We start from the raw sequence: 15233 nt of genomic DNA, 5'->3' as shown, positions 1-15233 counted from the left end.
GCTGAATTTCAAATGAATTCTTGGAAGCACAGCCTTCCAACACCTCTTCTTAACTTCTATTTCCATTTTTTTCCCTTTTTTCCTGACAGTCTAATGTAAAAGATACAAGTTTTAAGCAAATCAGGCAAGGAAGAATAATTGCAGCAGCAATTCTACACTCCTTGCTCTTTGACAGAAGTATTTTTCTATGTGCAGATCTGTAAGAAATGAATAATCCTGATTCAAATATATTGGAGTTTTGCATAAATCTCAATATTGTAAATTTCACACTATGCCCTCTGCCAAATCCAATGCATCTTGGATTGGTGGAGAAATACATTAAAGTCTGTCCTTAGACATTTTATATTAATATAAAGTATGTCCAGCAAAATGTACCCAGAGGACAGAGAGGACAGATAGAAGTTCTATGTTTCTGCCCTAAGAACATAAACTGGAGCAACAGTAGCACAAAACAGAATAATACTACAAAACACTTGCCTTTTCCTGTAAGTGTGTCAAGAAAATTGTTACCATATCTCAACATGTAGATGCAACACTCAAAAAACTGGATTTCCTGAAAATCATGACAGTTACTTGTGACAGATTTATTCCCTACTGTTTATGTTGTGTTTCCTAATACACAGTCCAGTATCCCAATCCACTATGTTTAATAAGCAATAAAAATTTCAATATTGATGAAAAAATCAGAAATTTCACATTGCTCCCATGTTAAAGGGTACACTGCTCATCTCCTCAGATTTTTTACTCATCTGCCACAGCTGACTTCTTATTAAGCAACAAATACTGTTTAAAATAAAACTGTTTATGACTGTAATAATGGCAAATACATGTATTCATTAACACACCAAAAAAAAAATAATAAAAAATTACTGAAAGCTACAAAAAAAAAAATGGTATTAAAGTCCTTATTGCACACCATAAGTAATAATGCTGAAGGCAGCAAGCCAAGATTACAAAGGTACCTAAGTACGAATTAGTGACTTGAGCACAAGAAAAGCTATTTCCAAATAACAGAAGGTTTTTTTTGAAAATAATTTACCAGAAGATACAGTTGCTGTCTCATCTTGATCATGATTCTCATGCCACTGCATTGTTCGGTAATAGCTGAGCATGACTTCCCAGAGGGCTTTACAGAGATCAGCAAGGCATGGAATGTAGCTGTCTGATGTAATATGCTATAGAAAAACAAAATAATATTGTGAAACTGTTACCAATCATGTTCATCTTTTGCAGAGGCAAAATAAAACATAGAAAACCCTCCACATTCAAATAGCTCTGTTGCTGCATGCGTATCAAAGTACCCGAGAGCAGCCTGATGTTAGTCAGCCGATCAAGCACTGTCTAAAAATGCAAAGTTTATTTCTTACTGTCTTTTTTTTTTTTTTTTTTTTTTTTTTTTTGGAATTGACCAATCCAAAGGGATTTACCATACCTCTTTTATTTACAGAATGGCAAAGTAGATACAGAAGTGAAGCTGTACAATCAGCACATCTGACTAGGAAAGATAGGTGCAACCACCCCTGAGACATGCAGGCACCACTGTTCAATAATATATTCGGACTTCAGTAATATATAGAAGCCATCCTGGCTGATGATCAAATGATGATCAAAGTGGTAAGTATGCAGCAGAAACTTCTAAGACAAGATGTCAGGTAAAGTGATTAATTTGAGAAGAGTAAAGAGAAGAGTATAAAATTGCTCATCTGAGTGGGAATGATAAGTCACCTTTGCTTCACTTGATGCAAAGAAGACAAAGAAGTTTTGAAGTGTTGGACTCCTATTTGTATCCTATGATTTATGTCTTTAAATTTTAGATGATGTGTATGCTAACAATGAAGTGCTAAGATATAATTTCATCAAAATCAGTATTAAGTTGAAAATAACCAATTTCTCAATTAGCCTATGAGATGTATTAAGAAACTACTGTAGCTGCAGGGTTACTTTAATATCTGAGTACTTCCTTACTTAAAGGACACCTACAACAGAGGAAAAATTCAGATTAAAAAGTATACATTTATGCAAGAATCACATACCGTACAGAGGTCTTTGTACTGTAACTTCTGAAACTTGGTGTCTGTGTTTCCTGCACACAGCTCCACATATCCAAGAACTACTTGAAACACAGTGTTGTGAATGGCTTGAGTGAAGTGCATATGTAATTGGTCCATTGCTGTCTGAAAGAAAAGGAAAAGCAAAAAATCAAACAGTAAAATTCAATTTGTCATATGGCAGAGATTTCAAACTTCAGCCTTTTCCAGTACTGAACACTAGATATTGTAAGCATGAGCTCCAATATCTGTTTTAAAAACATCTAATATAGGACTTACCTCAAAATATACTATATATTATATACTACATTGTAATGTACAAGAGTTCATGTATTACCAGGAAGAAGTTTCCCCTTCCATCCTCCCTGTATAACAGAATCACAGAATCACAGAATTTTCTAGGTTGGAAGAGACCTCAAGGTCATCGAGTCCAACCTCCAACCTAACGCTAACAGCCCTCCACTAAACCATATCCCTAAGCTCTACATCTAAACGTCTTTTGAAGACTTCCAGGGATGGTGACTCCACCACTTCCCTGGGCAGCCTGTTCCAGTGCCTCACAACCCTTTCAGTGAAGAAGTTCTTCCTAACATCTAACCTAAAACTCCCCTGGCTCAACTTAAGCCCATTCCCCCTCGTCCTGTCACCAGGCACGTGGGAGAACAGACCAACCCCCACCTCGCTACAGCCTCCCTTGAGGTACCTATAGAGAGCGATAAGGTCACCCCTGAGCCTCCTCTTCTCCAGGCTGAACAAGCCCAGCTCCCTCAGCCGCTCCTCACCAGTTTTCTGATGTTATCACTACTAAACACTAATTTTATATAATACATTTAATTCTATAATTTATTCATTCATTCACCTTCCCAGTCATTGACATACACGCCTAAAAGCAATGGGTTGAGATCAGTACTATTTTTCCCTACTGGAAACACTTCCAACTAACAAGAAAAATAATGCCTTTGCAATTAATAAAACTAAAATGACAGTTAGAGTCTTGAATACATCCTCTTGGTGCACTGAGTTCTTCCTTGCACAAAATAATGTAAGGAACAAGCAACAAGTGTTGCAGAAAGCCTGCACATCATACCAATAAATTTCTCCTTACTAATCCCTAATTTTTATTTTTTTTTTGCAATAAAAGCAAAATGTGAAGTTTATTTAAGAAGAAAAAACAACAACAAATATTTTTTCCATAAAAAAAGAATCATAGAATGGCTTGGGCTGGAAGGGACTTTAAAGTCTGTTCCATGAATTATCTCATTTATCATTTGTTAAGTAACTGTATAACATTAGTCCACCTCGGACACTGAATTTTATTACCTTGTCTTGAAACAGTAAGAATCAGTATATATGGTATAACCGATGAAAACTTATTTCATGTACCAGGAGGAAAATTATCAGATCCTGTGGATTTGAAAACACTGTTTTGCTACTTGCTGTCTGACATTCTTAGGTACTGACCAGAGCTGAGAACTTCATTAGCACTGTAAGAAATGAATAAGCAACACTCCCTCTATCCAGTCGCAAATAACCAATCTTTTGCAGCTAGTCCTAACTTGAATTAGTCAAAAAAAATAAAAGGCAATTGAAAACATGAAAAGTACTGAAGACACTGAAGCTTCGTGACATTTTGTTTAATGAAGAGGGTCCAAAATGGGAGGGATTTCAATGATGCAACTAAATTGTTTTCATGATAATTTCAAAACACATACTTCAACAATAATAAAATAAAGTAGAAAACAAGTTACTCTACCATGAAAGCAAATAAAGCAAAATTGTGCAGCAAAATAATAATGTTCAGAAACTTCATTCCTTTCCAACAAAAATCTGCGTTTCTCAACCTATTGTGCACTAGATTTTGCAGCAGTAAACATACTATGCCTGCCTTTAAATTTTCTCATTCTATAAATAAAGAAATTGAATACAAAGAAACAACAAAGGAAAAGTCTAACAACTAATATTCTTCCCTAATGTTAAGTTGCAATCATTAGGTACTCCATCAATTCTACACAATGTCAATGCATCAGAAAAGAAATCAATTTCTGTTCTATTGCAAAGCTATACTGTTTTAACAGTCAAGCCGAGGAAAAAGAACTGAACTTTGCTATAAAGGTTCTAATTAGAAAGAAAGAAATAAAGAACAAACAAAAATTTAAGAACAAAACCAAAAAAAGGCATCCTAATGTCAGCATTGCTCCTGAATACTGGGAATCAACATTTAAAAACAAAAAAATTATTATAGAATGGAGTTCTCATCCTGTATTCAGCAGGAGACAGGCACTCTGACATGACTGCTAGCAGCTAAAGCCTTCTGGAGGAATCTCTTTTCTAAACCAGAATATTATTGCTACACTAGCACTGTCATGTTCAGCATCCCTATGTTATGAAAACAGATCACTGATGAGAACTGCCTGCAGGATTATCTCCTCTCCTTTTGTCATGCCTTGTGTCACTTTTTGCTGCCAAAAAAAAATCTCCTCACATCTTCATTCCTGTCACATTCGAGTACTATAAAATGAGAATGGATATATATAAAGTGCTGGTTGTACACAGCTCACTAACATGGACATAGCTACCAAAAAAAAAAAACAGCACTCACATTTCAAGGTATAATTTATAATGCATAAAACATTACATAAGGGGGTGAAATATGGAATTGTTAGTTATATCATGTCCCAAAACCTACGCGTTATGGCATTACATGGCTTACATTTAGCAATTAGTATCAAAATAACAGAGCCTTTGTAAGTAAGATTCATCAGCATTAGGATAATCAATTTCCTCCCCAGTACACAAAGCTTCACATTGTTACTCCACTGTTCTACACGACATACTCAGAACACAAATACTAACCTGTGTTTTTCCAAGCAGCCTGTAAGCTTGCTGAACCTTTGTGTAATGACTTATATCGAAGTTCTTGCATATCTTGGAGAGCGCTACATCCAATTGCTCCTGTATAAAGGCACAAAAATGTGTTAAACATTTAATATAAGCAATATACTTGGTTTGTTTTAACAATACCAGAAAAGAAAAATAAATGTATTTAAAGAATGCTGATAATTATGCTTGTAATGCAGACAACACTGGACTATTTCAGGTGGTATATCTTGCCACATGCAGCACTTCAGTCCAAAATTTCTGTCAGACAGCTGGCTTCACCATCTCCAAAAACAAGTACAGCAAGAAGTACTTTACACCACTAAAGTCGAATTCAAAGTGATGTTTACTTTGTGAAGGCCTAGCACCCCAATATCAGAGAGCTTGGATTTCTAATTTGGTCTACTCCCACTCATAAGAGAAACCCAGATGTGGTGAAAAAATGAAAGGGCTCCATAGGTGTTTCAGCTCAAGCAATTCAGACTTCTTAAGCCTATAACTGCCATCTATTAAATGAAATTCCCATTTTCTGACCTAAAAGTTCATTCAAAAGTAAGTCACTTATGAAGCACTGTACTGGCACAATGACCAGAATTAGAGAAGAAACAGCTTGACAATAAATGAAGCCCACTTTTTATGTGCACTGAATGAAAAGATTTAACAGGATCATATACTTAATAACTAACTAATAAGCTTTCCAAGATTTTGACTGTGAAACTTAACACAATTTTCACTTAGACTCTAGTATATTCTGAAATACACAGTCTCTAATTATTTTCAATCAACAATTCAAAAAATCAGGACACAAATCAATAATTTATGCAGCTAACATAGTTTCTCTCCTTACTAGCCACTTCAATTCTTATTAATTAAGAGCAATGCAACCTTACTCTTGCAAATCAAAATAAAAGGGTTGTTTAGTCCCTGTATACTTTTACTCATTCCACTGGAAAGTTTTTGTGAAATATTTCATTAGCCACAAAATATTTATAGATTATTTATAGATAGATTTTTATAAATTTTGATCCCAAAGATTTGTGTTGCTTTTGTTTTAATGGTGTTTTTGTTGTTTGTTTGTTTGTTTGTTTTTTTTTTAAAAAAAAAAGAAAAGAAGAAGAAGAAATCAGTATTTTCCTTAGGCACAAAAAAGGAGGATAGAGTAAAATCAAAAACTCTGCATTTTCTTCCTCAAGATGGTAAAAGTACAAGCAATCTAAACAGTCAGATATTCCTCAGTGGAAGTCCTCAATATGAAATTTCAACCACATACTAATATTAGGAAAAAAAAAAAACTACTTTTCGTATTTCATGCAAAACAGCTTTACAGACAGAGAAACGGGAATATCAAATTGACCATGAACAGAACACAAACACACAGTACATTAATTTTTCAGTTAGATTTTCCAGTATAGCCACCTTGTATTTTTTGTAACATTGTCTTTACTTTCATACTATTAAGGAAGAAAAAAGAAAAAAAAAAAAAGAATGGAGATGAACAGAGGCATTTGACTATCGAGAAAAGTCGTTATTGAAGTAGTAATTGGTGGAACATGATTTAAATAAAATAAATAAATAAATACATAGGAAACTCAAATACAATTCTTTATCTAGCTATGTATCGCTTACACCAACCAACATGTCACATCTTTCCAGACTTTGCTGGATTTGCTCTACAAAGCTATTACTGGGAGGAAGTAAAGATGCATGTCCCCTTTTAAGGCAATTTCAGTGTTTGCTCACAAGGAATAAATGGTATCCTCTGAACATAACAGGAATGAAAACTGAGTGATCTTAAATAAAGATTAGTTTAATGACTGGACTAAGTGAGAGTGAGATGAAAACAGTTATCTCGTTAGCTCTTCAGAACCAGACATACTCTACAGAGATGCATATAGCAGGGAAAGAGTAAAACATCAAAGAAAACCTTTGCAAAAAAAAGTAAATTTACAAAATGCACAAATGAAGAAAAGGTAACAAAGTTCTAATTGTACAGGGAATTAAATAACAAGGTACAATAATACATGTTCTTATCTGACTTTCCAAAGTGCAAATGGTCAGAGAGAGGTGTAGAGAACTGCTGCATTTGATATGCATTGATATGCATGATATGCATCTCCTGATATGCATTACATACATAGAGATTACAAGCACTACATATACATTATATATACCTACACTGTTAGACTTCTGACAAAAGCTTGCTCAAAATCACTTACTAATGGAATAAAAAGAATTCTTTTTGTTCCTATCATTCACAACCCCCCTTTTTTTTTGCCATCAATTTCCAGCAAGAAACCTACCATTTCATATTTATTTGCTTTTGTGATACTATCTACCAACTTAAAGTGATGTTAGTTGTATCTTTCCTGGCTATTCAAGTCTTACTTGCTATGTCTTAGCATTGGCCATACCCAGCAGTTTCCAGTTTGCTGACCTCTAAAATTTCCAGTGAAACTGTCATCTCTTGTGTATATTATCCAAACCTACTGGCATGCTGCTCTTGGTTATTTTTCACAACTCTTTAGGACAAGTTAAAGAATTCACAGCAACTGATGGACTGAAAACCACTGTGTATATTCATCACACAGGGAGCATACCTTTGCTCCAGTACTTCTAATATGACTTATCTATTTTATTGATTGCTTTACCACTTGAGTTGGCACAATTAGCAAGCTGGTATGATAGACTTGATACCATATTTTAAAGCATTTAAGTAGATTTCAGCACAAGAGGCTACATGAATAGCACAGGCTACAGTATTCCAAAGACTATACTTGAAAGAAACATACACATTCAGTAATTGCTAATAGCAGTGCATTTTAGAAAGCTCTAGTATCTAGAGGTTAACAACTAATATACACTGAACAAACATAATCATTCTTACCTCTATTTGCTCCAAAGTATCTTGCAGTTTTGAATTTAACTCACTATAAATGAAAGAAATAAAGTTTAAAAATCAAACTACTGATCATATTGACAATGTTGTCTTCTAAACACTTCAAATTAAAATATCTGTTATAGAAGCATATTATTCCAGCTTTATAATGCAACAGTGTTAAGAGAGCCCAGACAAGACCTCATCCTGCTGGGATTTACCCACATATTCAGAGGTATTCCCAACCCCACACAAACTTGTGCTCTAAACATTTTGTTTCAGTACTCTGGCCTACAGCAATACAGAAACAAAAAGGTCAGGGCAGTCAAGTCTTTGCAAACTGTGGTATAGAACCTTTTACCCTTTGTTCAGGAAATCCTTATATAAACACTGTGGGAAAAACATTTAAATTTTAAAGAAAAGTCAGAACTTAAGCTTACATAACTCAGAAAATCTTTTTAAGACCATCAGTTCACTTGTCTGCACTGTACTTGGTATAGAACGATTAACCAAAAAAAAGCTACTATATTTTGGACAAAGAAAGTCACAACTGCTGCTCTCTAACAATCAGCTTTCAGAATTTTGGACTACCAACCAAAAAAAAAAATACAAAAGAAGTGGCTAATATGTTTTTGGTTTTGTTTGGGAGGGTCAAGAAAACAAAGACATAGGCAGGATATTCTCTTCAGCATAGAAAGCACTGAGTTCTGATGGGATAATCACCTTACCTAATTTAAGATTACTTACTTCTTTACTCTGAATCTTTTCTTAAGGAGCCTACATTACCTATCAAAACAGATTCTAGCTTCCTCATCTAGTTCTCTCCACTTAAATGATACGCTTATCAACCCTCCTTTTTTAGTTCTGTTAGATAAGCTGGATACAGCATCTTCCTAAGAAAGGTTTAAATAGAAAATAAAAATTAAGAGAAAGAGCTGGCATTGAACACTAAAATCAAGTAGCCAGTAATTCTTTGTTGTTTATCCATACGTAACAAGCCTCCAGACAGAAAAACCTTAACAACTTCATGTTATTTCATCTCCTGCTGGAGTTTAGGAACATTTCCTCGTACTCCTTTTATCTAGCAAGAACAGATTAGAACAAGAGAATCTTGCTCTATGCACAGAAACCCTCCTGTCCATCTTTAGAGCTAGGTACAGCACAGACCCCCAGGATACAAAAATCTTTTTGGTTTGTATGTTGAAGTTAACTGGTCTAAAACACAGAAGCTGTTGACATCAGCAAAACTGATTTAATGCACAGGCAGCCTTTGCACGACTGAATAAATTAAGCAATTGTACTGATATAAGCCCTATTAAAAACTCACAAATCCCCTGATAGTAACAGGTACTGCATAAACATGAGAGGGATTCTTCTCAAATAAATGTCATGAACACACTGCTGCTTGGTAGCATTTACCTTTTCTAACCTACTTTAAAATACACATGAATTTTTTACCTCATCCAGGCAACTGACACGCTCACACACATGAAGAGCTTGCCTCAGTTTGTAACCACCTGCTACCATAGGAGGCAGACCAGGGACTTGAGCCCTCTTGTCACAAATCCCAGCAAATCCCCCAAGATCTGAGCCATTCTAGAAGGTGTATGTTCTCTATCTCTTGGGAGAGGACTTCAAAAGACTTTGCTCTACATGCAACACAGCCAAGGCAAGACACCAACGTTTCCTACCTGTACTGTTTAGAGCAAATTCTGTGACATCGCTGGCTTCCCAATGAAGCAAGGGCTCAAGCAAGACTTTTAAATACACAAAGTCACAGTTTATTTGTTCAATGAGTAGGCATCAAAGACGTATGCAAGTGTTTGCAAGAATATATCCCACACTTACACCAACCAATCTTGGAGAAGGAGATGCAATCACAAGATTTCCTATGAAATCTAACTTTGATCAAGTATTGAACTGAAAATGTAGAAATGCAGCATCCAGCTAAAATTGTCTGTTTTCTAGTACCCAATTACTAAGATAATGCTTAGACATAATGGCTACAAGATTATTACGAAAGCCCATCTACCATAATTGAGACTTCATGAATTAAATGAATGCCTTGAATTAAAAAACATATTAAAAGTATTTTTCACATCCTTATCCACAGAAATCTAAATTAGCATATTTTTAGAAGGTACATCTCCTGTGATATAATAGAAAGAACATTTAGACCCAGATGCAATAGACAGAGTGGTCCTATTATCTGACACTACAGTTTTCTAAGGGTTTTTGAAGGGAGTCTACTCCCATCATAACTAATCAACAAGCAGAAGGCAGATGACTTTGATTTCTATTTATGAACAAAAATGAATCACATAATGCAAGCATGGAATGCAACACAAGCACTGATCTGCTTCCCTTGGAGGAAGATAATGGTGAGCAAAGATAAAAAAATAGTCCAGCCTACTGTGTTAAAGGAGGATGAGCTCTCTTAAAACCAAAGAGGTCAGGAAAGCTGCAGTGCTTGTCTCTTCAGACTACGTACATAGCAAATTAAAAAAAATATATATATATATACACACACACACACACTTCATATAAAGGTTTAAATCCCCTGCTGATTAATAAGAGCTACACCTAACTCCTAGCAAGAAAAATCTGAAGGAATGCACTGATTCTTTTCACGTGGACAAATGAAAGTGATACTGTGAAAATGTCATGGTAAGGTACAGAGGTGATAACTCTCATAAAGATCTGTAGGTAAAGTACGTTTTAAATGTCAGCGCTTGTCTGACTTTTTGATTAACTGTTTCTATTGTGGTCCCAAACAAAAATGCAAAAGATCTAGCATAATCCCTGCTAGCTAGATGTTATTCCACACGATACATATTCTTTGGGATTTCAAGAAGTAAATCAGTGCACAACGATGAAAATATATGCTCTGAGGCTGAGATTTACTGTAAAAAAATGTCCTACTCTCACAATCCAAACAAAAATAAACTCACAAAAAAAACAATCTCAGAATAAAGAAGCAGTCCTGATTTTCTATCATCATTCTTTCTTTCAAGAAACTGTCTTCCCGGATGCAAGTATATCTTTTTGAGTGCAACAACAAAGTAAATCCTCACAATTATTTGTCACATATCTTGTCAGTATGGTAACAGATTTAAAATAACATGAATTTTGCAGTTAAATATTCCAAATGGCAAAAATATGAACTGTTAGTTTAAGTTCAAAATTTTGCTATAGTGAACATAATGCAGTGGAAATTAAAAGCTGCAATGAAAGATTGAAGTGATTCAGCATTAAACTTTTTATATAACGTACATAAAACAAAATTTAACTTAAAGAAACTAGGTAAATAACCTGAATCTCAAAAGTACATGTTTTTGCAGATGAGTACTCTGAAGAGCCTAAGAAATCAAGCTGCCTTTTCAAGTTGAATAAATTTTCTTCTCCAAAAAAAGAAAAATGCAGGAGATACACATAATAGATTAGACAAGCCATAGAGCTTCGAAAAGAACAATATACTAAGGAGAGCTTCCTGAACAACAAAAAGACACTACAGATGACACCCAGGTGTGAAACACACTGCAGAATCCATCTCTCTATAGAATGTAGAGTCATGAAGAGCAAAAGTTGTTCAGGAGTCATCCTGCATATTGACAACCTAATTGTGACTGAGGGAAACCATGAAGCCATTTCTCATTCAAATAAATAAAGAATATTTTTTATTCACCACTATATACAGAAGGGATTCAAGATTTCAAAAGATTGGTGTGGGGTTTTTTTTTTGTTTTTTGATTTTTTGGTTTTTTGGTTTTTTTGGGGGGGGAGTTGGAGGGAGGTAAAAAAGGGGAGTTGTATCAAGTAATGTAGGCTAATTTTGGCTGTATTTATATCCATGTACAAGTTTTATGGAACTAAAAAGAAAACAAAAACGAACTTTTCAATATGATACTTCAAAATAGAGAGAGGCTTATTTCCAGGCAGAATTGCTAACTTCATACACTTTTTAGTTGCATCTTCAGATCCTTAAACAACCATACCTCAAAAGGAGACCTAAACTGAAATCAAGCCTTATGGGTAATTACTCTGAAGTTCCAACAAACCATGCATTTATAGGACAGAGGGAGGCAAAGTCTGTATATTCAGAGATTTTGGTCCTGCTAAGTCAAGCAGCGTTCTGGTAGGAGCTCAAATAACGTCAGAATTTTACCCATAAATTTAAAACTCTAAAAATAACACAGAAAGAAAACCCAGATAATCTAATAATCTTCTTCATGGATGAAATGTCAAAAATCACCTTATTTTTCTCCTTTATTGTCCTATCTGTTATGACTTTGAACTTGACATTCACCCAATTCTTTTATTGCATAAAAAGCAATTGAAAACATCAAGTCCTTTTAAGCTAGAAACTGCAGATATATGAATTAGTTCAGGTTGTGAAAGCAATTTCTCCATGACAGCACGAAGATCTGTGCTTGCTAATTTCATCACCCAGAATCAAGGTAAGTTACCTTCCAAAACCATCTCATTGAAGGGAAACAATTCCAGAATACAAACTTCCTTATTTAAAATTAGCCCAAATATCTCTAAACTGTAGGTTGTAGCACAGTCCTAACTCAGTCTTATCTGAAACTTTGCCTGCCAACTTTCTACCATAGTTACAAAACAATGGCACAGACCAGGTAGAGATTATATAGTTTAAGATTGTGAAGACTCAGTAGTAGCGGGATGGGGTCACAACACTGCTGAGAGGATGTTTATGGTTTTATAAATGCCTCAACTTTACTTTTCTAAGCAGAAATTTAAATTTAAATCAAAACTGCTCTAGATAATCAGAATTAGCCATCACTGTTTTGTACCATTTACAAATACTATCCGGAAGCTGAGATCAGCACAATGTCACCTCACCTTATACAACTGTAGTGTTTGAAAGTGCTGGCAGCTTTCTGGCATTCCAAGCACAGCTGAATAGCTCCTGGATAGTCCTCTTCCTTGGGATAAAATAGAAGAGAAAACTAATTTGACTTTTGAAGCAAACACCACAACACCCATTTTTGTTTACATGCTTATGTATAAAGACAAAGAACAAAATACTTCACCTCTTACATCTGTACAGTATCAAGTTGGAGCAAACTATTGAGGGTCTATTGCAGAAATTAATTTGCAAGCAATTTAGAGTTATAAACTGGCAACATGTTAGCAAGATCCAAAAACACTGCATATGTTACATTATCTTATGCAAATGACTTGTTTGTTTACTCACAGATTCATACAAAACAGAGCAGAAGGCTCTTATTACAAAACAAATAACATTTTCCCACTTAATTTTCAAACCTTTGTTAATGCAATATGATCTATTTGTGAGCAGGGGAAGAGGTAAGTTCAGGCACTAGTGAGCTGCAGCCATAATTTACAAAACCAACAAAGAGACAACAGAGACACACTGATATTAAGCACGAATAAACACATTCTATTTATTTTGACACATTTGATAACTAATTAGTAATGAATTTAAGACAAATGGTTCAGAGAAGGCCCCAGGACAAAAAAAAAAAATACTTCGGGGAGGGAAAAAAAAAAACAAAAAAACACAAACATATATAATTTACAAGAAGAATTTCCAATAGACAGAAAAAAAATCAGTCAGAAAGTATATGAAGACACCAGGACAAAAGCAAACCAAAACCACACACAAGAGCATACAAGAGCCAAGATCTCATCAACAGTGTCTTGGCTATAATTATTATTTTTGTATCCTATTAGATATGAGGCCATTAGATGAGCTCCTTTTTCTTGAAGAAAGGAAAATCCCCTTCAGTAGCCAAGAGCTTTCCTTTTTTTCCTAATTACATTCATTATATTATGTGCTTCAGAGGGCTCAAATGCAAAGCTGCTAATGAATTTTCAAATTCATTGACTGAAGAGCAAAAACACATGGGCAATTTATATTTAGCCATTACCGTAAAGAAGTTTCTCAAATAAAACTGTTTTTAACAGCGGCATTCTAATGTAGATCAAGTTTAGCTATTAAAAAAAAAAATACTTTATGCACTAGATGATAATAAAACAATACACTGGCTTAAAATGATTGCTGCAATTACAGCTCTTTGCATCTTTCTCCATTGGAAACCTGATGCATGCTCCATTAAGTCTACCAGGGCTGTAAAGCAGCAAGTTCCATGCTCTTCTCATCACAAATTGCAAAGCCTGCTTCAGTAACACGTATTACTGATGTATTCCAGATGTGGCTCACCCCCTTCTGTTTCTGTCACCTCTGTTTTAGTTGGGAACCCTACCTAAATGTTCATCTCCGTATGGCTATGATGTTTATTTTATATACTTGTGTATGTATGTGTGTATGCATATGCATGTATGTAATTCGTATATTCCAACCTACTAACTTCCTCTCAGTAAAGATGATAAAATTGCTAATATCTGGGATACGGTATTTGGGAGAAGACACTTGACACAGTTCTAAAACTCCAGTTAGTCAGAAAGGGCAGTTTTAGCTCGTAACAGTTTAAAGATCCCTGACAAATCTGACATTAGGGTCTGTGTGCAGATGCAACACCCACACCTCTGTCTCAAGACAACTACCAGCAGTGAAGATCTGATTTCCTGTGCAATACAACACAGCACAGAAATACAAAGCTAATAAAAACCTAAGCTTAGTGAGCAGAAAATAACATTGGTGGAGCCTCAGGTGAATTAATAGGTTCTTGCTTGATAAAGAATAACAAAGGAGTTATTCTTTATAAGACAAGGAGTATTAAAGTGTATGGAATTAAAGAATCTTAAGGGTTAAAATTACTAAAATTCAATCTCCACATTTAGTAACTAGGGATTACCATAATGACATTCTATCCAACCTCAGCTAAAAATAATTGGCAAGCTACCAAGTCAAAATAGTCACACAATATCATCAAAATATAGCTGTTGATAAACTCTTCAATCCGACTTTCACACAATTTAAACATCTGAAGACAAGTTCTTATTTTTGCCCTGCACAGTATCTGCTACATTTTCGGCAGTATATATACACACCTTAACAGCAGAATTTTCAGCTTCATAGCCTGTGTGCTACAACATTTTCTACAATTGACTATTAAAAAGCCAAGCCACTAAATAGAGAAGCTCCCCCACTTCAAAATAAAATTCTAAGTAGGAAGGCCATATAAATGTGTAATATAATATACCAGTAGAAGTACTTTATTCAAACTAGGTATATCAAGGATCAGCTAAACCTTGCTTTCTTTTTTAATTCCAAATACGAAGCTAAAGCCAGAAAAGGAGTATAGGCAGAGGTATAGAGAGGAGAGTGAAGACAGAACTCTCACTCAACTAACTCAAGCCTAAGTTCTGAAACTAAGTTCTGAAGGATTGAGTCTTTGACAGAAAATACTACCCTGTTCCCCTTCACGGGGGCTATTTAATTTGGTATGAAGTATTTCTTAAACATTTAAAACAAGAACAAAAAT

At 34.9% G+C, this 15233-nt stretch overlaps 1 protein-coding gene across 1 annotated transcript in view; it reads right to left on the bottom strand.

The window, feature by feature from the left end:
* The window catches only part of VPS50 (VPS50 subunit of EARP/GARPII complex), a 75677-nt gene that overhangs the window by 42490 nt on the left and 17954 nt on the right, over nucleotides 1-15233 (bottom strand). Inside the window, exons 9-13 of the mRNA XM_082754555.1 lie at nucleotides 12664-12746; nucleotides 7810-7852; nucleotides 4902-5000; nucleotides 2034-2174; nucleotides 1040-1175 (exon numbers count right to left, since the gene is read on the bottom strand). Coding sequence (XP_082610681.1) covers nucleotides 1040-1175; nucleotides 2034-2174; nucleotides 4902-5000; nucleotides 7810-7852; nucleotides 12664-12746 — 502 coding nt within the window. The remainder of the gene's footprint in view (nucleotides 1-1039; nucleotides 1176-2033; nucleotides 2175-4901; nucleotides 5001-7809; nucleotides 7853-12663; nucleotides 12747-15233) is intronic.

Source organism: Aythya marila, assembly GCF_965140915.1.
Source record: "Aythya marila genome assembly, chromosome: 2".
Taxonomy (NCBI): domain Eukaryota; kingdom Metazoa; phylum Chordata; class Aves; order Anseriformes; family Anatidae; genus Aythya; species Aythya marila.
Note: the sequence above shows the minus strand (reverse complement) of the source record. Positions and strands in the feature narration are given on the sequence as shown.